The 27,676-nt window shown below is 34.3% G+C and overlaps 1 protein-coding gene across 6 annotated transcripts in view; it reads left to right on the forward strand.

Annotated features, from left to right (window-relative positions):
- Positions 1–27,676, forward strand: part of CNBD1 (cyclic nucleotide binding domain containing 1) — a 511,584-nt gene that overhangs the window by 74,023 nt on the left and 409,885 nt on the right. For all 6 annotated transcript variants that reach the window (XM_047842481.1, XM_047842482.1, XM_047842480.1 and 3 more), the window contains 2 exons: positions 8,551–8,664; positions 23,662–23,820. In XM_047842481.1, the coding sequence (XP_047698437.1) occupies positions 8,551–8,664; positions 23,662–23,820 (273 nt within the window). The remainder of the gene's footprint in view (positions 1–8,550; positions 8,665–23,661; positions 23,821–27,676) is intronic.

Below are 27,676 nucleotides of genomic sequence, written 5' to 3' on the forward strand. Positions count from 1 at the left end.
CCCTGAGCCTCATGCGGGGCTCGAACTCACGGACCGCGAGATCGTGACCTGGCTGAAGTCGGACGCTTAACTGACTGCACCACCCAGGCGCCCCTCACCACTGCATTTTTATTGACTATTTTGGTTCATGGCACGCAGTTGCATTCAAAACATATTTGCTGAATGTCTATCATTTACTCAGTAATCAAAGCATGCAAATCTTGCAGGCATGTTTTATTCACTTGTTTCTTTATTTCTCCATATGTTATACTTAGATTCTACTGTTCCTTTGTATTACTAATACTTGTTACTTACCTCTTATGTACTACTCAACTCTCACTCTTATTACCTGTCTCCAGGTCTACCACATTTCCAATTGGAGTTCCACTCTCAAATTTCTTCTTATCTTAATTTCTCATTGTGTACTACAAATTTCTCATTTATTTCATTCATCTATTTTTAATATATCTCATTTTTTGAGTTTTATATTTACAGAAAAATTGAGTAGAAAGTAGAGTTTCCAAATGCCCTTTACTTCTCTCTCCTAGTTTCCCATATTATTAACATCGTGCTTAATAAGTATGGTATATTTCTTATAATTAATTAGTAAATATTGGTACATTATGGACTAAAGTCCATAATTACAATAAGGTTCACTGGGTTGTACATGGTAGGGTCTTTGACAGATTTTAAGGACATGTAATTATCATTACAGTATCATACAGAGTATTTTTTGCTCTAAACATCCCTTGTGTTCACCTATTCTTTCATCCTTCCCTAATCCATGGTAACCGCTGATCTTTTTATTATTTCCATAGTTTTACCCTTTCTAGAATGCCATATACTTGGAAAAATACAGTGTGTAGCCTTTTCAAATTGATTTATTTCTCTTCACTGATGCATTTAATGTTCCTTCTTGTTTTTTCATGACATGATAGCTCATTTCCTTTTGACATTGAAAAATATTCATTGTATGGATGTAATACAGTTTGTTTCTCTATTCATTTGAAGAATGTTTTGGTTGCTTCCAAGTTTTAGCAATTATGAATAAAGCTGTTATAAATATTCATGTACAGGTGTGTGTGTGTGTGTGTGTGTGTGTGTGTGAATGTTAAGTTTTCAACTCACCTGGGTAAATACCAAAGAGTGCAGTTGCTGTATTATATGAGTATTGTTAGTTTTGTAAGAAACCACCAAACTGTCTTCCAAAGTGTCTATACCACTGTATTTCCATAGCAATGAATGAGAGCTCCTATTGCTTCACAACCTTGACAGGAGTTTGTGTTGTCAGTGTTCTGAATTTTAGCCATTGTAGTAAGTGTGTAGTGATTATCTTGTTATTTTAATTTGCATGTTTCTGATGACATATATGGAGAATCTTTTCATATGCTAATGTTCTTCTTTGTGAGGTGTCTGTTCATATCTTGTACCATTTTTAAGAGGGTTCTTTGTTTTCTTATTGTTGATTTTTAAGGGTTATTTTTATATTTTGGATACCAATCCTTTATCAAATAGGTGTTTTGCAAATATTTTCTCCCAGCGTGTGTATTGTCATTTCATTTACATGATAGTGTCTTTTTGCAAGCAGAAGTTTTAAATGCTAATAAAGTTTAACTTATTAATTTTTCTTTTCATGAATGATATTTTTGATGTGCAATCTAAGAAGCTATTGCCAAACCCAGGGTCACCTAGATTATTTTTCTATGTTATTTTCTACAAGTTTTATACTTATTTCACGTTTAGGTCTGTGATCCATTTTAGGTTAATTTTGTGAAGACTGTAAAGTCTGTGTCCCCCTGCACTTTTTTTTTCCAGATAGATGTCCAGTTACAGCATAATTAAAAAATGTATATATCCTTGGTGCACCTGGGCGGCTCAGTTAAGCATCCAACTCTTGGTTTTGGCTCAGATCATGATCTTGCGGTTTGTGAGATCAAGCCCCATGTCTGGCTTTGTGCTGAGTGTGGAACCTGCTTGAGATTTTCTCTCTCCCTCTCTCTCTGCCCATCCCCTGCTTGCATGCATGCTCTCTCCCTCTTAAAATAAATAAATAAACTTAAAAAAAGAAAAGGAAAAATAATTACCCTGTCTGTATTGAACTGCCTTTGCTCCTTTGTCAAAGAGCATTTGATTGTATACATGTGGGTCTATTTTGAGGCTTGCTATTGTGTTTCATTGATCTTTTTGTCTACTCTTTTTGCCAATATTATTTCCCTGAATGTTTGGGAATTTCTACAAATATGTCTTCAAATTTAATTTCTTATTCAACTCTCTCTAGTTTGATCTTTAACATATTCATTGAGTTCTTCATTTTAATGATTATAATTTTAATTTTGAGAAGTTCTACCAAGTTCTCTTTTCAAATTTGCCTGGTCATTCATGATAATCTTTTGTTATGGATCATGATTGTTATTCTACCTTTATTTCTACAAATATTTTATATTGTTCTATATTCTATATCTAACATACCAGGATTATAGTGTTTAACAGTATAAATCTAATGCTCCCTTCATGGTAACTTGTCTTTGCATATAAAATTTCTATGAAAGTTTTGCTTATTCTTAACATATAATAACATAAGACCTAAATTGTGGATAATTTCCCCCAGGGAGAATTTATAACTGTCTCTTCTTAGAACCAGAGTATACCAAAAAACTGGGATTACTTCATTCTCCTTCAAAAATCTTTCTCCAAAGCAAATTTCTCAAGCTGAGCTACCCTCTTTTTTCCTGGGTCAAGGTACATTTTTCTCTCAGCAGTGCTCTTTTCAGTGCCCTCCTCACAACCCTACCCCTTTGTCTGCTTCATGCTCACATCTTAGGTACCTATTCAACTCACTTTAATTTCTTTTTTTTTTTCTTTTGCAATGTGATGGTTTTTGGAGATCTCAATATCTCAATTATTTTCTTCTTGTGAGACCAACAATGCAACAGAAAATTCTTTGTGCATGATATGTGCAACAACAGAGTTCTTCAGAGAATCAAGACTGCCATGATGTAGTAACTGAAGATTTTTCTTTCTAAGATGTGATGTTCTACACTATAAGATGAATGCCAGATATTTTCTCTTTAATAGTTCTCTTCCAATGATGTAAAAGATTCAGACTCATTGGCTAAGTCCTTTTCAATAAAGAAGTCTCTCTCATGGCTAGACAATTTTAGTTTTGACATTAACTTGAGAACTTCATATGTATTTGCTAAAGAAGGATTTAAAGTTGACTCAAATTCTTGTTCTTTTTTCACTGAAAATGGAGTTTATATATCTATATTTTTAATAAAATAAAAAATGTGTTACTATATGCTATATATTCTGTACTTAGATTTATATTAACAGTTATTATTTTTACATGGCTAATACATTATAAAAAATGGGCCATGGTTTTGCATTTATTTTTTCTAACTACTACAGTAATCCTAAAGATAGGTAGTTCTTTTCTAGAAATAAATAAATGAGAAGATGAAATAGTTTGTAAGAGATAAACCACAACATCAGGTTACATGCTAATCAGATATTTGTTCTGAAAATAGGGTAAGTAAAATTTTTTGACAGATCAATATCCCTGTAAAAGGTTAGGTTCAGTCTTCAAGTCATATCTTTGCAGTTGGATTTGTCAAAATAGATCTTTTAATTTTTCTTTAGGAACTTTATGAAAATAAAAAGGGGTTGATCTTCATGATTAATATATCTGCTAATCAATTATAGTGGCATGTGGAACTCCTTTGAAAAACTAATCAAATAATTTTGACGCCATGGAGTCACTCGTAATGAGCTTTATCCATAGATAAGAAAGATGATCAAATGAATTCATAACTAGAGACTACATTTCCAAAATATTTAAAATTAAGTCTGGAGAAAACTGAACTTCATGACACTTTATAGTGGCATTATCTAAAGACTGCTGATTGATTGATCTTTTCATTTAGTAGCCAGGGCATTTTAAATACATTGGCCTTATTATGTAGCATTTTTCTTCTTTCTTTAATTTTGTAATAAAATAATAAAAGCCATTACATACAAGGTAATATATAATAAAATAAATATATACATTATATATAATGTATAATAGTATATTATATCTATATTTTTATGTATATATATAAAAGGAACTTAATTATTATCAAATTGTACCTCTGCTTTCTTCTAGTTTGCAAGAATAACATTCACATTTTTTCAATTTTCATCACATAAATGAATAGATGCTACAATACTTATAAGACAAATTTAGGAAGAAAAAAATCTATGAGTGGTTGAATAGATCCAACCTTTATGGCTCGTTTTAACTAATTTAAAATAAAAAATGTAAACTGCCTTAGGGAAGCCACATAAATATAATTAATCAATAAGTATTTTATGAAAAGTATATTATGTTCCCAGACTTGTAAACAAAACTGAATGGGATACAGAAGATATAACTAGTTAGGGAAATCTAGCCATTATAGACAAACCCTAAATCTCAGTGGTATAACACAACAGAAATTTCTTTCTTTCTCACATCAAGCCCTATAGGGTTATATTTGATTGGTAGGCTGTTCTGGTTTAGGAACTCAGGCATCTTTCAAACTTTTGTTCTTTCATCTTTGTGGTTTTCAAGTTTAACCTGCTAATTTGCTTCAAGCTGGAAAGGAAAAAGACATAGAGAATCTTTTATAGAAGGGTTTTTTTGGTGAGATTGGGGGCAGATTTCGATGGGCCTGGTCGGGAAATGGTGCACATCACTCCCACCCTCTCTTCCATGTTCCTTTGGCTAGAACTTAGCCATGTGACTGTATCTAAGTGCAAAAGAAGTTGGGAAATGTAGGTTAGCCCTGTACCCAGGAAGAAAGGGACATGGTTTGTTGTAGCATAGGGAAGTTTTTAAGATAGATATAAAATAATTGAATATTAAACATTGAATTATTATTATTTAGACATGTATATATCATTCAGTACATAAGCAAGTAAAGCATATAAAGCTTAAATGACTTTAATACTTTCAATACCTTAATACTTTTTACTTGATATAAACTAGAAAATTTAGTTCACAAACAAAGGTCATTTTGATCCCAAGACTAGGGTTCTTTTATTTCTTTTCTTTTTTTTTTAACATTTATTCATTTTTTGAGAGTGAGAGAGACAGAGCATGAGCAGGGGAGGGGCAGAGAAAGAGGGAAACACAGAATCTGAAGCAGGCTCCAGGCTCTGAGCTGTCAGTGCAGGGCCTGACGTGGGGCTCGAACTCACGGACCACGAGATCATGCCCTGAGCTGAAGTCAGATGCTCAACCAACTGAGCCACCCAGGTGCCCCATAGGGTTCTTTTATTTCTTATTTTAGGCACAGTCTAGTAGAGGAGGCAAAAAGTACTTGTCATGCAGTTAGGGAACCCTGCCAAGGCCATTAACTGGTACCCCTGTCCCCTGGCCTGGGATAGTGTAATTCATGTAGAACTAAAATATTATTTTGATTGATTCACACAGTAATTTAAAATTTTTCTAAAGTATGTTACAGTCTTATTCTTCTCAGGCTGACATAATACTGTAGGTTGTCTTAAATAACAGAAATTTATTTCTCACAGATCTAGAAGACGGGAAATCCAAGATCAAGGTGCCAGTTGTTTCATTTCTGACTAGAGCTGTCTTCCTAGCGTGCAGATAGCTGCCTTTTTGTTGTGTCCTCTTATGGCCTTTACTTGGTGTGTGCATGTGGAGAGAGAGATCTTTCTCTCTTCCCCTTCTTACAAGACCACCAGTCCTAACAGATTAGGTCCCTGCCCTCATGATCTCATATAACTTTAATTACCTCCTAATAGCTTTATCTCCAGTTACAGCCACATTGGCAGATAGGGCTTCAACATATGAATATGGGGGAGGGGGAGGAACACAATTCAATCTACAGCAGTTGCTAATATTTAAAAATAAAAATTTCACATGAGAGTTCAAATTTCTGGTTTATGTAAAAATTTTAAAAAATGAAAACCTGTAGGATCTGGCCATTTTAGACTTCTCTTAAGACATGACAGATGAGAGAGAGAGAGAGAGAGAGAGACAGAGGTTGTGGCTTTCTCTTTGTGGGCATTATTTCCAGTTTGGCACACACCCCGCCTTTTAATACCTACTTGGCTATTGTAAGCATCCTGAAAGTGCTCTAGAGTTCTGGTGTGTAAATCTATAGGTTTTGTATGTATTTCCCCTTCATCTGAGGAAACTGGGGTTTCTCTGCAGGTGAGTTTCCTTGCAGGTGAGCTTCAATAAAGTAGAGAATTTTGTCCATAGAGTGCTTACTCATAGCTTAGGAAATTATGTGGACAGTTTTCAAGTGTCAAATAGTTATTTGGATCCATGGTCTACTTTTTAACTCTGCCATAATTCTTAATCTTTCTGTATCCCTGGATTTCTAATTATATTTATACCATTTCTCCTAATCTACTTCTCTTATGCGTATTTAGAGGCATTTATTTGCATACTTCACATAGTTTTAGACAATAATGCAACCTACTGAACACAGAGAACTATATGTTTTTATTTCAAAAGAGACTCAGAATAGGCATATACTGCCAGATTACATTTTGTGATGTAGAGTATACATCATAGCAGCATAGAGCACTTAGGTCCTCATTTTGAAAATTATATCATGCCTAGTTCTAGCATTTGTCTTTTCCATTTCAACCTTCCACATTTTTCACTTCTTGAAGATACTAACTTGGAGACAGATCATAAACACTGGTTCATGTACATCAGCTACCACACCTTGAAAATTCTCAAGGATTAGATGAAGCAGGCAGTTCAGTCATAGACGTGGAAAATGACAAGAGTGAAGGTCTTAGCATTTTGATGTAAACTTCTGAGCCACTCCAAAGATGGTCTGTCCAGATCACAGATTGGAGTAAGGTTCCAAGTCTTATAGCATGGGCTCCGTGTAGACAAAGGAAAGAGGCCATAATTTTGTACTTCATGGGCCTCAATTTCTTTATCTACCAAATGAAGATGATAGGAATATCAGCTGATATAGTTGTGTAAGGATAAATTATACGTTACATGTAAACTGCCTAGAATAGTGACTGGCACTTAGTATTAACTAACATGTTTTATTGTTTAGGGAGCAGTGTATCCAAAAAGTTAAGACAATAGGTTTTAAAGTCAATATAGTTTTCATTTGTACCCTGTGTCCTCCACTTACTAGTTATATGAATTAAGTTTGCAGTTTCTTTATGTGTAGAATGGGCAATAAAGAATAGCAACCTTATCAGGTTGTGTAAATATGTAATGAGACAAAAATAGTGTGAAGATGTTAGCCCAATTGTTTGGCCTATAACAAGCACCTAATGTTTTACAAGTAGATGTGTAAAATAGATGAATGTAGAATGTGAATTCTAAATTGGGGGAAAAAAAGATCTTGGAGAAGCTTCTAATGATATGTGACTGGATTTAAAACATATTAGATTCTTGCTTCATGTATCTCTATAGTGTAAGATTAGGCATGAAAATGCTTAATGTCATATTAAATGAAATTCACTTTGCACTATTTGAGTTAATTAAGTTAAATTAACTTACATAACATTCTTAAAGTATGTAGTATTTGTTTTGTGTAAAGAATTAATATGGCATTTTAGGAAACTTTGGCCAGGAGAAAAAAAGCTGTTATAAATATTTTATAATGTGTTGCTATTATTTACACTGACAATGAAATAAAAGATTTCTCAAGTATTTTTATATTCATTGCCATGAGGCAAATATTGATAAAGATGTTTGTCAGTGTTCGTTTTAAGTATGATCATTTTTGATAATTATTGAAATAAGCTGTCAAGATGAATGCTTAGCATTTAAAAAAACTGATCAATTTTTTAATGGTGGTTGTCAATTGAAAATTGAATGAAGCAGATTTTCCAGAAACAAATGTCATTACCTGACACTGAATGATAATTTACTATATCCTGTGGATTATTGGCATTTTTATATTTGCAGTGGGTTGAAATCTGGCTACAAATAGGAATCCCCTGGAGAAGGATATTTAAAATAGGCCCATGAAGACCTCTAGACTTGGAGATCTTTCTTCAGAAAGATAGGATAGAAAACCGTACTTCTAAAAAGCATCCCAGATGATTCTACTGATCGTGTGGATTGGGAAATGCTGATCTTTTGCTCTAACATATCTTCATTCCAGTTCTAAAAACAGTACATGAGATTTTCATAAATCATTGCAAAGATTCAGATAAATATACTTTTTGGTGATGTATATGTGACCTCTATGTGAATTATTTGGGAGGAATTTTAATTATGTGGCATATTTTATGTAAGGGCTTTAATCAATTACAGAAATAAAACTTTTAAGAAGGCTGAACTTAAAAATTAAATTTTTGATATTGACATTCCCATAAATCTAATATTCATAAAATATTTCTTACTGAGGCACACTATGAACAATTTTTATAGTGGATCTTTTTAAAGCACAGAATGTTTATGTTTCATATTTTTGTCATTTTTTTTTTAGGCTAAATAGTATAGACTTAAGTTGTATGTATTGAATCAAAAATCTTTCCTTGGAAACTATTATCTTATGACACTTAAAATTTAATTTGTCTCTCTTATTTTTAAAGCCAGAGTTCTTACAGTATCCTGTCAGCTCACAATATGTTTATAAAGCAATATCCTAAAATATTCCTGAAGAAAAAAACCAGACTGCCTAAACTCTTCAAACAAGAGGAAAAAAGGTAATGATGTCTTCTTTTGGAAACAAGGTTGATGTGCATATGCATTAAAAAACAAATGGAGCTCAAATAATGAAAGTATTTAATCTGTTTCCAGCACTCCATGCTAGGGAGCAGCCAAGAAAATAAAGTTTGGTAGGGAAGAGTAAATTTACACAATGACTTTGGAGGAATTTTAATTATATGGTATGATGATTGGGACTAATAAGCATATGTTGCTCCTTTAGTTTTATCATTAAAAAGAATAAGCAACTAGCCTTATATAATAAACATAATAAAAGAAAATGCTATTAGGAATGCGAAAGATAATACAATAAATGATACAAAGAAAACTAGGAAAATTATAAATTACGATAGAGTTATATAACTTGAGGCTAATTTGATAATCTAGATGTTATTGATTAATTTCTAAAAAAAGCGCTACTAAATTTATTCAAGGAGATAGAAATTAAAAATATAATATGGTATAAATAGAAATTGTAAAAAGTACTCTTCAAAAGTATAATTTGGAGCAAAAAAGAACAAAAGCAAAAATTAAAAACCCATAGCCCAAGTGATATCACTAGAAGTTCCTTTCAAATGTCCAAGAAAAGCTAAAATTTCTGTGCAATTTAGTTTTTCCATAGTGTAAAAAATAAAAAGTAGTTTGTGATTTTGCCTTGTATCCATAACTCTGATATCAAAATTTAGCAAGAATAAAAGCCCCTGTGTGGTTTGGTTGGTTGAGCATGCCAAACTTGACTTAGGCTCAGGTCATGATCTCGCAGTTCATGGAATAGAGCCCCACATGGGGCTCTGTGCTGACAGTGCAGAAGTTCTCTCCCCTGACAATGCAGACAGTGCCTGCTTGGAATTCTCTCTCTCCCTGTCTGTCTCTGCCCCTCCCCAGCTCACATGCATGCACTTTCTCTCTCTCAAAAAAAAAAAAAATAAACATCTAAAAAATTTTAACAAAAGTAACATAAATAAGAAATACTAATTTTAATTATTATCATGTAGGGAAATATACATAATGAAATATTAGCAAGTGAAATAATGCAATAGTGTATTAGATGTGTACATCATGGTTATATTGGTTTCATCTCATGAACTTAAAGAAAGTTCATCATTAGAAAATCTATTATTACAATTTTATACTACTAGTAGTTCAAGAAGAAATGTTGAAAAGGTATTTGATGTAATTCAATATGTCTCATAGTAAAATTAAAATCATGCTTTTACTTGTAATTTGTGCAGTATGTGACTATTAAAAACTACAAAACATTTATATTTTAAGCCAGAAAGAAACTCCTCTAAAGTAGCAATAAAAATACCTTAAATGGAATTAAAATTACATTCATGAAATATATTAAACTATGAATCTCTAAGCTTAGCTTACACTGGCCCTTGGTAATGTGATGAATCCACATAAGCTTGGATGGTGGGACTAGAGCTCAGGTAATTCAGAGAAGCTTTTGGCAGAAAATAATTGATGAGAAAACATGAATCTTAGCAAACACTAAATACCAACACTATTAAAATTATTCATGAATAACATTTACCCATTATCATTGCCATATTCAACACTCTGTCATTCACTTAATGTAAATGTCATGTGACAGATACAACAGCAAGGCTTTGAAGAATGACATGAGCCTTGTTTGGGACATCTGGTGAGAATTCCTTTTGTTAGGGCATTTGCTAAATATCGAAGTGCAAGGAGAGTAGAAGAAATGCTTCATATAACCATTAACTCCACTTGGAGCAGTGCCCCATAAATGAAAATAAATGGAAGACCTGGCTGGAACATAGATCAAAGATGACTCAGAACTATGACAGTTGTCTAAATTTACTTTATTTATGAATAAACTAGAGAGAAGGTAATTTTTTGACATATTGACAGGTATTAGATATCAAATCTGCAATATTTCTTTTAAAAAAGCACTGAATTTTGACTCACACAACTTGGATCTGAGTTTCTGTTTTGTCCAAGTGTAACAGCATGACTTGGGAATAGCCTCTGAACATTGCTCTGTTTTTACCTCGGTAAAGAAGATAATATTAATATCCCACATTAATAGCTCATTTCAGAGTTATGCGTGGAAAGAACTTTTAAATTGTACTAGCTTTTATTATTATCATGGACTATAGATATAGGCAGTGAGGATGTTTTGTATAGATGTATAACATCTGTCAAGAAATTCTGCCACTTTTCAAATAGGTTAATCAACAACAGCAACAATAACAAATTAATACATATAATAGTAACAGTAACAAATTGCTGCATCTTCACTTAAACAAATTTAGTATTAACCCTTTTAAACAAGAAATGACAGACTTAAATTATTTTTTAAATGAAGTATAGTTGATGCACAATGTTACAATAGTTTTAGATGTACAACATATTCAGTAACTGTACATTTTACTATGCTCACCACAAGTGTAGCTACCATCTGTCATCATACAATGCTATTACAGTACCATTGACCACATTCCCTATGCTATACCTTTCATCCCCATCCCTTATTCATTCCATAACTGGAAGCCTGTATGTCCCATTCTCCTTCACCCATTTTGCCCACCTCCCACCCACATCCCCTCTGGAAGTCACCAGTTTGCTCTCTGTGTTTATGGGTCTCTTTTGCTTGTTTATTCATTTGTTTTGTTGTTTACATTCCATATATAAATGAAATCATATGATATTTGTCTTTCTATGTCTGATTTATTTCACTTGACAAAATACCTTCTGGGGTGGTTCATGTTGTTGAAAATGGCAAGATCTCATTCTTTTTTTATGGCTAATATTCATTCCATTGTATATATACCACATCTTCTTTATGCATTCGATAGATGGACACTTTGGGTTGCTTCTGTATCTTGGTTGTTATAAATAATGCTGCAATAAACTTAGGGGTGCATATATCTTTTGAATTAATGTTTTTGTTTCTTTGGGTAAATACCCAGTAGTGGAATTACTGAATTGTATGGTATTTCTATTTTCAGTTTTTCAAGGAAACTCCATACTGTTTTTCACAGCAGCTGTACCAATTTATGTCCCCATCAACAGTGCATGAAGGTTCTTTTTTCTCTACATCCTCCTTAACAGTTATTTCTTGGAGAATACAGACTTTTAATCAGTACGCCTTTATATCAGTTCATTTCTGGAGGAAAAGAAGGTTTAAGGAAATGATAGTAATTGAGAAAACTATTCCACAGAATTGTGGAAATCTATGTTGAAGATATATTTATTAAATAAGCAACTTTTTGGGGGGAGAGTAGGAACTCAAGTATTATAATGAAGCTTGTATTCTTATTTGACTTTTACAAATCATTTGACTTACTTTTTTGGATAGTAAGCCTAGAGACAATTTGATTTTTTTTTCTTTTAGAGAATGAATAAAAATGACTAAACTGCAGCTTTTCTATTGGGACATTTTACTCCGCATTTTTAACCATTTATTCATTTGTCTGTGGGCTTATTGTTAAACTGCAAAGTTGTGTATGGGCTTTGGCTATAATATACTTGTCTCATTAAATTTAGCAGCAATCAATCACATGTTGCACTTAATATGCAGGGCGTGGCGTTTTAGACTCTCTTGATATATTTTTACTCAGGACATTTTAATGAAGTCCAATAGGTATCTATTATCCTAAAAGATTTAATTCTAATCAGGCATAGGATCAAAAAAGGACGAAGAGAAGGGAGTAACTTGCTCTGTTTAGAAGGAGTTTCTAGGTTTATAACTTACAGCAGATTATAACAGGTTTATAACCAGGTAATGGTAATGTTTAGCTAAAACCATCTTAACTTAGCTTGTGTTATATACCTTAAAACTGAATAAACCTGGTAAGAGTAAAAGGATGTTGGCAATGTGCTATTCTGTGCTTCCTGTCCACCAGCCCTGGGGTCTCACTAAGAGTATCCTTCAATGTGCTAAAGGCATCCTGACTGGAAGGGTCTTCTGGGATATTTCTCATGGTTCCAGAAGTCAGTATGCTCAGTTGGCCAAATTACCTATTTCTCCAAAAGCTGTCAAAGCATGTTTTGTGCAAAGATTTGAGGCTTCAGTTTGGACTTCAGATTCTAAAGAGACTAGGACATTTCAGCTGCTTGAATTGAAGCTCAAAGTTTTACTTCTACATCTAAAAGCAGCAGTAACATGTACCTTTGATCTGGGTTAAAATGATGTGGAACTTCTCTGTAATATATATATTTTTTTCCGAAACACATTTTAAAATAATTATTAGGTATAGTACACATTGTACCTTGATGGATTACAAATTCTCTCTAAAAGTGTAAGTGCAGAAAATGCTGGAAAATAAAGATGAATATTTGGAGTTGAAGCAACTAAAAACCTAGAGCAAATGGATTCTGATAGACTGACTTTAAAAAAATCTCTGCAAAATTACTTTCTTAGCTTGTGTTCTTTCGAGATTTGGACTCAATTTCATTCTCTAGCATTGTGAAAATTACCCATGTGCTATAGCTACAGCTAAGTAGTGCTTATTTCATGCTAGCTTGAATCTGGCCTCAGGGTAATTAACCACAGGGTATTTGAAAACTATGTATTTAACGTTAGACCAAAGGAAACTATCCTTTTCGTGATTATAAAACCCTTATTTTGTCTGAAGTTCTGAGGTCTATTGAATGAGATGCTCCTTGTGTGTTTTTTTTTAAGTCAGAACTGTAGTAATTCTGTTTTACTATTTTTCCCTAAAAATAAATGCAAAAATTTACATCATCTAGGAAGAAACCTTATAATAATGCTTTATCATTTGTTTATTCATTTAAATAATATGTACTGAGTATTGACCGTGTTAAGTGCAAGTCTCGCAGGGTCTCATATTCAGAAGGTATGGCTCTGACAGGCACTAAGAGGTAATAAATAAAGTGTAATAAGTGTCAGTGGTGACAAAGTGCGGGGGTGGGCAGTTTGCATTGAGAGTGCTTGTGTTAATGGCAGACGATGTACTAGAAGATCAAGGCAAGAATCCCTGAGGAAGGGATGTTGAAGTTCAAGGATAAGTAAGAGTTAGCTAGGAGAAGAAGGAAAAGAGTCCTTGAGACAAAAACAAAACAAAACAAAAGAAAACCAAAAAACCCCCCAAATTCATGTGATGGTCTTCACCATTATTATCCAAGTGCTGGTAAGGTTATTTTGGCTGATACAGTAATTGCCCAGTTTAGTAGTTGCCACTAGAAAGTTTTGGGAAAATTTTTTTTCAAAATATTTAGATAATTTCTTTCATATATGTCAACATGGGAGTGGTGATGGCTTGCAGTGCAGGAGAAGAAGAAAGAAAAAGAGGGAAAGAAAGAGAGAAAGAAATAAAGGAAAGAAAGAAAGAGAAAGAAGAAAGAAAATAAAGAGGAGAGAAAGAAAGAAAGAAAAAGACAGAAAGAAAAGAAAAGAAAGAGGAGAGAAAGAAAGAAAGAAAGGCAGAAGGAAGGAAGGAAGGAAGGAAGGAAGGAAGGAAGGAAGAAAAGGAAAAGAAAGAAAAGGACAGAAAGAAAAGAAAAAGGAAAGAAGGAAGGGAGGAAGAGAGGAAGAAAGGAAAAGGAAAAAAGAAACAAGGGAGAAAGGCAAGGACAAAGTGCAGGACTGTCATGCTAGTTTATGAAAGCAATATTTGGACCTTTGAGAGAATTTTTGGAAGGAAAGGGAAGGGAAATTTATAGAAATCTAACTAGTTGCCTCAGCCATGGTCTGATGTCTTTTGTGGCCCAAATTAAATCATTTGCTATGACATAAAAATGAAACCCTGGATGGCCTGGGGCATTACTGTAGCAAAATGGTGGCAATTTGTAGAAATTGCCTAAGTGCATAGGATTTCCCTGTGTTAGAGTGAACTGTTATAAGAAAGTTTCAAGTCTTGAGTTGGAAACAAAATGCCATTCCATGTTTACAACTACCACTGAGGAATGGTAGACTATTCTAAAAGGAAGGCCCTTTTGTCACACTTTCTTCCTATGGTTTTGGTTGGAATTGTCCAGGAATAGGTGTTGAACTGTTCTGACTTGAGTAAACTATTCTAACTTGGAGTTGTGGAGCTATCCAGGGGTCAGGCAAAGCAGAGAAAACAAGAGGCAGACAAGAAGCAGGAGGAGCCAGGAAATAATTGGAGAAATGTGCACTGAGTGAGGAGAAACCATTTGTCCTAGGCATGGGGTTGAGGACATTTAAGAAAAGAAAACTCTTATTAATGTATTTCAAGTATGTTGGGCTATATGTGATACAGCATCTCTTTAGGATAACCCCAGTATCTGATGAACTCTATTGCACTTACAAATGCGCTAAATATTTGGTTTAGTTTAGTTTGGTTGAGGAAATATAGACAAAGTTGGTTTTATTTCTGGATAAACAAGACATGGAGTAGAGTATTTAAGGAAGAAACACAGTGGCAGAGATAACATCAGAATGTCATCTGGATAAATGTTGAAATCTTAAGGAGAGGTTTGTACTTCCATGGATTTGCGTGGAACCTTATCTAGATTTTTTTTTTCAACGTTTTTTATTTTATTTTTGGGACAGAGAGAGACAGAGCATGAACAGGGGAGGGGCAGAGAGAGAGGGAGACACAGAATCGGAAACAGGCTCCAGGCTCTGAGCCATCAGCCCAGAGCCCGACGCGGGGCTCGAACTCGCGGACCACGAGATCGTGACCTGGCTGAAGTCGGACGCTCAACCGACTGCGCCACCCAGGCGCCCCAACCTTATCTAGATTTTAAGAGGCCAGTAGATCCCAGTGGGCATAATTTTAATTGCATGGAATTCCTGACCAACACCCTACCCTGATAATGGAAAAATGTGATACCATCAGTTAAGAGATAGGTAGTGAACATGGTGCAATTATGAGTTCCGCTGGAGGAGTATTATAAATTTTCTTATAGATTCCATTTCTGTAAGGGGAAAAAGTCATCTTTGATTCAAAGGGAATCAGTTCTAGGTTTAAAAGCCTATAGTTGAAAGTTTGGAGCTTCTTCCATATTGTGTACTATTGGTGGCAAGAAATTTGCTTCCCTGTCTCCAAATTGGCCCTTCCATTCTCCAAAACGAGATGCTTCATTCATTACTTAAATTACCCAATGAGGCTAAGATCTCTTCAAGGACATAACTATGAAATCAGGAAGAGAAAGTCTAAAATTTACAAGCTACGTTTTCTCTGAATTTAATTATTTTCTTTAATAAATTAAGTCCAGCTTGAGTGACAATATAGCTAAATGATGTTTTATTATTGTTTCTCAATAGTCAGTAATCATCAATTCCAATACAAAGGTCAGGTAGAGAGCTTTGGTACTAAAGCAAGGTTGTCTATAGAATATGGAAATGGGGATGGAAAAGAAACTAGATAAAAGCCATTAAGATGAGTGTGTAAGAGCTAAACAAAGCTAATTTAAGAATGCTGAGGGGACACCTGGATGGCTCAGTCGGTTAAGCATCCGACTTTAGTTCAGGTCATGATCTCACAGTTCGTGGGTTTGAGCCCCACATTGGGCTCTGTGCTGACTGCTCAGAGCCTGGAGACTGCTTCGGATTCTGGGTCTCCCTCTCTTTCTGCCCCTTCCCCTGCTCTGCTCTGTCTCTCAAAAATAAGTAAAAATTGAAAAAAATTTTTAAAAAGAAAAGAATGCTGAGGAAAATTAAGGATCAGTAAATATATGTTATTTTATAGCATATATTTTATAAATATATGTTAATATATTGTTATAGTCAAGGTTGTCTTTAGATATCCCAACTTTTTAAATTTGGGCATCTTTAATATCAGTTAATATTCAGTAGGTAAATAATCCTTTTGAAATAATTTGACTTTCTTGCATTTTCATATAGCTTGTCATATATTAATGGAAAATGTATTGCTGCTTTATAGCATAGAATACAGGTTAAGTCCAATCAACTGTTCACGTTTAACTGTGGATTTTCTATTGCTTTTTGGGAATGAAAAGAGGAGACTCTGTGTTTGGCATAGACATTTATCTAATAGAAACCAGGGAAATATTGCTTACCTCTCTAACCTTAAAATATTCTTCTTATATAATAAGAGATGACAGGATTACAATATTTGCTGTCAAGAGTATATAAAAGAATTTGCCTTTGAATCCTCAATTTTAACTTTGGATATGTTGGCAATGTGTGGGACAAAGTCAGCACTCTTGCTCAATATAAGACAAAGCTTGCAACTTACAAATGTACATCCTGGGGCTGGAATTCACCCATAATTATTTCCTGTTTTTTTCTGGTTTGGCACCAGTGATAAGTAAGCTAAGCTTAACAAATGGAGTTAATGCAGTAAATAAACTTAAAGTGGTTGTATTTATTTGTATTTTTATGAGTCAGGCTGACTTCAGAGTCTAAAAAAAGGATTGAAGAGACCTATAGCAAACATCTTAAGAAAGTTCCTATATATATTTTATATATTTTATATATATATTTACATATTATATATATTATATATATACATACATATTATATATATGTATATGTATATTGGATACATATATTATATATATATTACTCTGACTCTAACCACTACCTAGTAAAATTTATATGGATTTACAAAAAAGTGGGGGAGGGGGATACAGAAAGATATGGGGGACTAATTTTAAAAAGTTTGTGAGAGCTAGAATACAAGAATACATAGATGGCAATGTGTTGTGATGGCCTCTGGACTAGTCAGATCTGGGTTTGAATTTCAGTTCTGCAATTTGGTAATTGTATTACTTTAAGATTATCTAAAATTTTGATTCTTAGTCTCTTTATCTATAATTGAGACAGTGATACATACTCTATAGTCATGTTGGAGGATTGAATGAGATAATGTGCACTAAATTTTATTTTATTTTGCTTGTTAGTGGTGCTAATCCCTATCACCTGAATTTACTGGGGCTTTTTTTTTTAATGTTTGTTTATTTTTGAGAGATAGAGAGAGAGAGAGAGAGAGAGAGAGAGAACAAGAGAGGAGCAGAGAGAGAGAGAGAGAGAGACAGAATCCAAAGCAGGCTCCAGGCTCTAGCTGTCAGCACAGAGCCCGACATGGGGCTTGAACCCACAAACCACGAGATCATGACCTGAGCTGAAGTCAGATGCTTAACCAACTGAGCCACCCAGGTGCCCCTACTGGGGCTTTTAAAAAAAATCTTTAATATGGCCAATTTAAAAACAATGACATCAATAAAAACTATTATTTTACACTATGAATAATTCTTTTACTAATGCATGATTGTGTAATATACATTGGTCCTTTGGAAAATGGTTCACTAGGTTATATAGATCTTGCAAATGTTAACATGTTTTCTTATGTAATGTATAAAGATCACAGTTTTTTTAATTTATAATTTTTTTTTTTTACCTTAGAGAGAGAGAGAGAGAGAGAAAGCACAAGCTGGGGGAGAGGGGCAGAGGGAGAGAGAGAGAGATGGAGAGAGACAGACACAGAGAGAGAGTATCCCAAGCAGGCTCCATACTCAGTGTGGAGCCCGGCACAGGGCTCAGTCCTGTGACCCTAGGATCATGACCTGAGCCGAAATCAATAAGATGCTCAACTGACTGAGCCACCCAAGTGCCCCAAGATCACAAGTTTTATATCATCACTGATCATCAGAAAAGCCTTACATGTTAGGAAGCTCTCAAGTTTACAGAAGTGGATACAGATTTTACAAAAATCAAATTTTTACTTGAAAGCTTAACTTTTATTATAAGCAGCAAACACTGTTTATTTGAAGTGACAACTGCACTTCACTGATTTTTGAGAAAATAGATTCCAAACATCCAAGTTATATCCAAATATCCAAGTCATTTATTATAGTTTGTCTTTTGGCTATTCTTTCAAGTTAATATGGAGTACATTGAAATAAGTGAATAGTTGTGCTTACAACTCAGATAATAATTCACTTTTACTTGAGATAAAAATCTCTTTGAGATGCTACAAAAATGCCTTATCTATACTTTTCCTTTTGTCACACAGAATATCACAAAGCAGTGTACTCAGGGTCAGATGGTTGAGAATAAAATTAATTTTTTTTGGCTTTTTGCTTTTTAAAAAATTATAAGTATGTGGCAGTGAAGAATTCAGTGACTGCTGGTATAGTTTCGTCCCATTATTTTGAATCATTCTTGGTTGCAAGTAGTTTTACCCATCATTATTTTCATGATTAGATTTCAACGCAGCAAGAAAGAGGCAAATAATATCTTAATGGTATTGTGATTTTTAAATTTTTTTCTCTTTGTAGTTTGCTGAGGAATTAAATAACTTAGTGATTTCCTATAGTCAGTATAACTCCATAAATACATGAAAAGTGATCAATATTTTTCAATTAATTTCACAAAGTCAAAAATTTAATAATATGGTAGCAGTAAGAATAGAGAGCAACTGAAACTTATGCCTTGGCTATTGTTATAGCCAGTTTAGAAAACAATGTGGCATTATTAATATAATGTTGTGCATACTTATTTTAATTCTTGGAGAAGTTCTGGATGTACAAGATAGTCATAGTAGCCAAGTTTGTATATAGCAAACAAACAGATAAAAAACAAAACAAACCTGGAAACAAAAATCTCAATTGCCCACAGACTAAGAAAATCCCCTTTGTGGTATATAAATATAATGAAATCTTATACAGCAGTAAAATGAATGAACTATAGTCATTAAATCTCATAAACACAATGAACAACAACTAAAAAACAAGTTATGGAATTCATAAGAATCACTTCATTTCTATCAAGTGCAAAACTAAATATGCAAAACAAAAATTGGGTTTTTAAAGGGATGCATATATTTTTGATTAATCTGTATAATGAAAACCAAGGGAATAATAGGAACAAACTTCAGTGTAGTGGTTATCTCTGGAGTGAGTGCTATGTATCTGTCCATGGAAGAGTAATTGTACAGTGCCATGGGTACCTTAAAGATCTGGGTAGGGGCGCCTGGGTGGCGCAGTCGGTTAAGCGTCCGACTTCAGCCAGGTCACGATCTCGCAGTCCGTGAGTTCGAGCCCCACGTCAGGCTATGGGCTGATGGCTCAGAACCTGGAGCCTGTTTCCGATTCTGTGTCTCCCTCTCTCTCTGCCCCTCCCCCATTCATGCTCTGTCTCTCTCTGTCCCCAAAATAAATAAACATTGAAAAAAAAAATTAAAAAAAAAAAAGATCTGGGTAGGTACATTAACATTCATTTTACTGTTACTTTTAAACTTACAATATATTATGTATTTTTTAATTTAATAATCAATAGGAACAATGCCAAAAACCTTAAAAAGTCAATAGCAGAGAAATAACTAGAATTGCCTAATTACTTGCTAGTTATGGTAACCATCAATTCTGTGGATAATTTCATGTATCCCTATCATTTGCTTTGAGTAAAAATTAATTCAGAAATAATTAGATGTAGCGATATCAAAAAAGTATGAAAAGATTAACAGAGAATATTAATCTGTTGTACAGTGGCTATGTCTATTTGACAGGGTCAGAATTTTTTTTTAAGCTTATTTATTTATTTTGAGAGAGACAGAGATAGTGCAAGTGGGGGAGGGGCAGAGAGAGAGGGAGAGAGAGAGAAAATCCCGAGCAGGCTCCGTGCTGGCAGCACAGAGCCCAATGTGGGACTTGAACTCAAGAAACCTTGAGATCATTACCTGAGCCGAATTCAAGAGTCAGACACAACCGACTGATACACCCTTTGCCCCAGGGTCAAAATATTTTTGAGCAGAATTTGGCATCTTTAGAAATTTTTTCTGCAAGAAAATTTCTTGTACCTTCTTCCTGGAATATTTTTTTTTTAACTTTTTTTTATCTTGTGTGGCAGTTTAAATCTCTCTCTGAGACATTGTCTTTTCCTGGCAAGCAAAATAGGTCACCTATTTTTACACTCTTATAAGTATCCTATACTTGTTATTCATAACATGTATAAATTCTTCATATCACTTTTAACAACTTTCAATAACACATTTAGGGACTAATTAACCTATTAGTGCCTTCCCCCATTAGATAATAAGGAACATATTGGCTAAGCAGACTGTCGTGAAACCTTATTGTCCAGAAGATAACTGGCTCACCCTATCCAGTGATGGCCAGTGTTCTGTGGTTGCATTGGAAGTTGCATGGGTGAAGTCCTGGTCATGTTAGGGCTTTACATGGCATGATAGGACCTCATCCTAAGCAGGTGGGTAACCATCTTTATAACCCAAGTGTGTCTCATGAGGAAATGGGGGAAACTTTTGAAGCCATGCTTACTAATGGCTGATGGCATCACGTATTCCTTGCTATATTTTAGGTATATTGCAATAAAATTGAGTAAATGGCGTTAAGAAAAAAAAGTAAGGAATCAGAAATACAACTGATGTTTGTCTTTTGTCATATTAAGAAAGTTCACTTCAAGGCACCTGGGTGGCTCATTCTGAGCATCTGACTCTTGATTTTGGCTCTTGATTTTGGCTCAGGTCATGAACCCAGAGTTGTGGGATCAAGCCCTGTGTTGGGTTTCATGCTGAATGTGGAGCCTGCTTAATAGTCTTCTCTCTCTCCCTCTGCTCCTCTCCCCTACTTGTGTGCTCTCTCTCTTTCTCTAAAGAAAAGAAAAAAAAAATTCTATTTCCAGTTTTGTAGGAGTTTATATTACACATGAATGTTTTATCACATGAAATGTTTAGATAATCATGATTATTTTATTCCATTAATATGTTGAACAACATTCATGAAATAGTATTCCTGGCATAGTCTTAACTAGGCTATGCTTTATATCTAAAAAAAATTATTACTGAATTCAATTTATTAATATTTTCCTTAGGATTTTTGCATCTATATTCAGTGATACTGGCTTGTAATTTTCTTGTAATATCCTTGCCAGATGTTGATATTAAGGCTACGTTGGCTTCATAATACTAGCTGGAAAGTATAGCTGTCTTTTGTATTTTCTGCAAGTATTTGGGTTTATTTGTCTATTAGGAGTTTGTTAGAATTCATCATTAAGGCCATTTTGGCCAGGAGTTTCTTTGTGGAAGGATTCTTACTTCTTAGTTATATTCTTTAAAATATTTAGAACAATTCAAAGTTTCTTTCTTTATGTTATCAGCATGGTAATTTGTACTTTTACAGTGATTTATCTCATCTAAGGTTTCAAATTTGTTGGCATGAGATTATCCATACTATTATATATTTGTATATTATATATATTTAATATATTGCATTATTGCTAATTTTACTATGTAATGATGAGGATAATTTTCTACCATTTCCTGAAGAGTATAGGGCACAATTTAATCAACTAATCAATTAATGTGTCTGACCACCTATTTGTTTCTATTGCTTTGGGTGGTTTAGTATTTCCTGGTTAATTTCAAGAGGCTTAAATGTCGTTGAGGACTATTTTGAATCCTTTGGCTAGTTTGAGATTTACAACATGAAGTAGAAAATTCAGGAGTTGCCCACCTTGGGCAAATATGATGAACTTGGGCCAGAAGAATACTAGGTCCATGGGGACTCACTTTGCATATTCCTGCCACAAAGCTGCTATATCTACCTTCACTTTTCCCTCCAGTCCACAGACCTCTCCTTTTTAGTATATAAGATCTTCGTTTCATTTGCATTTTAGTATCCAGGCTGGGTGGAGAAAAGCAAATTGCTTTATACCTGAATTCTCATCATTGCTGAGTTTTACTGTGGTTACTATTTATAGGAGTAAGTAGGGATAGAGTTTGAAGTGGTGTTCTAGGTCTGGAAGGAATGTTTGAGGTTCTGTAAAAATGATAGAAAGGGAAATGGATTTTGGCTTTTAATTTTATATTTGTAAGTTATGCTAGGCTATCTTCTTTGTGTATACATCAAGTAAGCTTTACTACTAAGCTTTAACAAGCAGCTATGAGTGGTAAGACAAATTATATAAACTCTTTAATCTGCAATTTCCTTATCTTATCAATGGGGGATAATATTGTTTATTTCACATGGTTAATGTTAATGAGATATGTGCATATAATGTTTAGCAGAACAACCAGCACAAAAACTCAAATGTATGTTAGATGTTAATGTGATTATTTACTATTATTATTATTATTATCCCACATAATGTTTATCTTATATTTAAGTATGATTTTAATATTCTCATGTATATAATTACAGGTCATTTGGGCTTTTATCATCTTCTCTACATTTTTTTTTTCTTAAGGATAATAGCATTCATTAGCATTCATTAGTTTTTGCTCTTAGGTTTTTAGTGACCTCTTAATAGAAGTGTGTGGAACTAGAAAAATGAATGGGGAATGGTTATTCAGCCGTACATCTCCTGGGAACTTGGGTGTATAACATACTATAGCACCAGGATAAAGAAAATCGGCTGCTTTCAGATGATCACAATTTACCAGTTGGAAACAAAAGTTTTTAAAAAAGCAATTTTATCATTGGTGTGAAGAAAACACCAAAAAACAAGTGAATGGCTCTAAAGAGAAGGATTGACCATTGACTTCAAATATTTACTAAGTTATATACATCTAATTACAAAAGATGGTTCAATCACTTAATACAGTTATAATATGTATAATCAGGCTCTGAATGTGGAAAGTATTTTATGTATGTCCACTTTTAAGTGGACGCATGTAACACCACTACTGATGTCTGGGTGAAAAAACAGAACTAAGGCAATGAAAAGGCATACGTTATTAAAATGCCATATTATCTCACAACAATGCAATTTTGCTCTTAACAGTAAAGTAAAAGTTAATGGTACTCTTTTTTTTAGAGGAAGGGATGTCATAGCACCTGTCTGGTTTTTTATTTATTTATTTATTTATTTATTGAGAGAGAGAGAGCGTGCACAGGAGAGAGAGAAAGTGTGGGGAGGGGCAGAAAGAGAATCCCAAGTAGGCTCTATACTGTTATCATGGAGCCCAATGCAGGGCTTGAACTCACAAACTGAAATCATGACCTGAACTGAAATCAAGAGTTGGACCCTTAACTGACTGAGCCATGCAGTTGCCACATGTCAGTCATTTTTATACAATATGCAACACCATAATCTGTTGTGTTCCTTTGTTCAGAGAACCTACTGAAGACACAGAAGAACTTCAACACCAACAACCTGATGATTCTCACAATATAGCTATCCATGTTAAAAAAGCACGTGGTGGCCCTACTTTATATGAACCAAAAAATTTTGAAGAGAAGTTAGTGGAATTCCTGGATATTTTAAAGAAATTGTAAGTATTTTTAGTACTTCTTATTGAATAATACTTTTGAATAGGTCCACTTTTTTTTTTAAGTTAGTTGTTTGCAGCTAAGTGTGTTTCAGTTGCAATCTACCACTAATGGTTGATTCAGGAGAGGTAGAAATGCTGAAGACTGTTTCTAGATGAATGCAGTCTTCATCAATAGAGTCTTCATGGCATATCATGAATATATTGGTAATATATCCAGTTGTGGCACATCATTTTAATTTTAAGCTGCAAGCAAAATAGGTGTTATTTACTGATTGTATTAAATCAAAATTATGTTTAAGATTTCATCAGTTTATGTTTTGTCAGCTCTTCACAGAATTTAAACTGTCTTCTCCATTGCACAGCCATTATATAAACTTATCTCATATTCTTTTTAACTTCTTGGAACACTTTGCACCATGATTGGGGCACAAGTGCCTGAAGGAGAGGGAGAAGGAGAGAGGAGGGATTAAATATGGGTGGAGGCTGGTTACCAGATATGGTATTGGATTTGTGAATGAAATTAAAGTTGAAATGAGACCGTGGGAAAATGTGATAATGGAATACTGATTGACAACACAAACAAAATGAAGAGGAAAGTGTCAAGACTAGAATTGTCCCTGAAAGAAAAAAACAGTAGCATAGAATGAGCAAATAAAAATCTGGCATTTATATTTGGAGGAATACACTAAGAATTCAATGCTATAAGCACTTTTCTTGAAAATTCTCATTGCAAATTTGAGAAAATATGGTCGGTCAGAGTTTCCAGGAAATTTGAGAATAGTCAAATTTCTGATGCTTTTACTTATAGCATCAACAATGAAATAAACACAGCAATTACTAGTCTCTTTATAAGAAAGTAGGTGTGAGGGAATTATGGAGAAGGAAATCATAACCACCTGCCATACATGGGTATAATTAAACTGGTAAGCTGTAAAAATAGAAAATTTAATAAGAATGTGTTCATTGAATATGTTAAAAATATGCTTTGGTAGAAAATCACTATAGTACTCAAAGTTACTGGAGTTATAGCCACTTTCATTCCATTAAACCATAATGCTGGCAAAAATTGTATTGGATTAAATTTTTTTAAGTGTCTAGAAGCCTGTGAGTCACTCACCTATGATTTCAAATTGTACTGGGCTGGAGGATTTTCAATGGGGTAATCTCTGTCTTTCTGAAAATAACAAGGTAGCACTTTCAAGAAAACAAAGTTCTTACAAGCTGCAAGAGGAGCTGAGCAGCTATGGTTCCCTGGCAAAGTGTTGCAATACTAAGGTAAATCTAGGTTGAAGTCAGGATGGAAACTACAAATGGATAAAAACCCTGTACCACCTTAGCAATAGACTAAAGAAGGTACTACGGTAGAAGGATATCCAAACACAAAGTAGAATAGACAAAGGATCTACTGCTGCATTCTTATGTGGACCTTCATGGAGTCCATTTAACAACCAATCTCCAAATACCCCGGACAATAGATGTTGGGATGGTGGCAATTTCCAGAATCTACCCCCTCGCTCACATGTGAGAGAATGGATGGGTAGGTAGAGGAGATCCTGAAATAACATCAAGCTCCCACTTTCAGTGGCTCGGAATTGGCCAAGTATGACTCTTCAGAATGAAGGTAGCAGGTCTTGACTGCTGTCAATGGGTGGGGCTGTGTTACTCACTGAGACATAATGGCAGAGTAAATGAGAGGGGAACTCACTTTTATGTTTAATATTCACACAAAGCCTTAATTTCTATACATAAAATTCTGATTCTTCCTCATATCAACCTTTGAAGTGGACATGATCAGCTAGTAATAAAAGAGCATTGCATGTGCTAAATCCACAATCTATATTTGTTCTTCTACAGACATGCTTTTTTCTTCTTGTTTCATTGGTACACTAGTGTATTCATTTTCCATTACTGTTTAACAAATTAGCATAAATGTAATGACTTAAAACAACATCCATTTATTATCTTTCTGGGCAAGGCTTAGCTGGGTCCTCTGCTCATGTCTCTCAAGGCTTCAATCAAAATGTTTGTAGGGCTACACTCCTTTCTGGAGCATGAGCTCTTCTTCCAAGCTTATGGGTGTTGTTGGAAGAATTCAATTCCTTGTGGTTGTAGGGCTGAGGTCTCTACTTTCTTCTTGACTCTCAGTTGAGGGCCCATTTCAGCTCTTACAGGTCCACAGATCTTTGCTGGATCACCCTCTCTCAGGCCTTCCCACAGCATGGAAGTTTAAATATTCAAAGCCAGCAAGGGAGAGTCTCTCTTTCTCCTATTGTGCTAAGATGAAGTTTTGTATGATCTAATCAGTGACCTGGATCTCCTATTACCTTTGTCATATTATATTGGTTAGAAATGAATCATTGGTTTTGTCCCCAAAACTCAGGTATCAGGGATAGAGGGGGTGCTTAGGATATGTTAGCCGTATTTAGTAACATCATAGGTCTCTGTGACTCAGTCAACATTTGCAGTGGGGCTATATGCTTTATGTAGTCACAAAAGTAGTTCAACTAAAATCTGTTTATTGATGGATAAGTTGTCATGTCTTTCTTTATCTGTAATTGAACCATGAGCAGATCAATGGGCTGCTTTAGTGATATGATTGAATACATTTTTAAGAGTAGCTACCTTATGCTTTCTAAAATTCTTCACTTTGTCATTCTGCCTGAAATTTGAACAAACAAATTTTGAGTAACCTCCTTTTAAAGAAATGCAAATATGCATGGCAAGATTAAGAAGCTATCGATTATTGATAACTTGGCAAGATTTGGCTTAATCATATTGATTACATAACTTCTACTTTAATTCAGCAGTTTTGAGTAAACAATGCTAGATCAGAGGAAGGATAAATGATTTGAAACACTAAAATCATTGGAAAGGGCATGTCTGGGAGATGTCTCCAGAGAGGTGGGGTTTGAGTAACTAAAGGATGCTATGTAATTGGAAAGTGTGTGTGGAGAACAGACTGAGAGAGAAAGATGAGAGAGAAAAAAGGGTTGGGGGACTTTCTGTTAAATTTTTTATTTTAAGGCATATTGGGTTGAATATACGCTTGTCATGTGTGTTAGGAGTTTGGATTGTAAGCAACGGAAACTGATTCTGGTTAATTTAAACAAACAAACAAACAAACAAACAAACAAACAAACAAACAGGGTAGGGGAGAGAGGGGAAGCCTATGGAAGAATATTGGGTAGCTCCCCAAATAGAACTACTAGATGCTGGAAGTGATATGAACTAGATAACCTCTGCATGTCTTCTCCAAATATAACACTGGACTCAATCAGCTACAAGTATTTTGAGAGTTTTTAGGCTCACACTTTAGTTTCAGGGATAAGGAACCAGATTTTTATAGTTTGTTTTTATACCCATCCCTTAGATAACTGCTGAGGGGGCAGTACACTTTTATTGATAGTTCTTACTGAGTTCACATGCAATTGGTAAGGGATAACATTTCAAAAGAGAAAGTATTTCAGAAGGAGGAGGAAATGGATCATGAATAAATAACATCAAAAGTTATGAACTAAAACATGACTTGGAATTTTAATTTATAAATAAATTTTACTGATTTAATATTTTACAGCCATTAATTAATGAATTCAACATATACTTTTGAACTTCTGTGTATGTTTCTGGCAATGTTCTTGGTATTGGGACCACAGTGGTGAACACACAATATCTTTACCCTCATGGAAGCTTATATTCTAATGTAAGAGAGAGAGAGATAATAAATACATAATGTATTATATCAGTTAGTGATAAATGCTAGGGAGAAAAGCTAATGCAGAATAGGGGGATAGGGCATGATGAAAATGATCAGGAAACTCTTCTCTGAAAGGTGACGTTGATCAGATAATTTCATGAA

The sequence above is a fragment of the Prionailurus viverrinus genome, chromosome F2, assembly GCF_022837055.1.
Source record: "Prionailurus viverrinus isolate Anna chromosome F2, UM_Priviv_1.0, whole genome shotgun sequence".
Classification (NCBI taxonomy): Eukaryota; Metazoa; Chordata; class Mammalia; order Carnivora; family Felidae; genus Prionailurus; species Prionailurus viverrinus.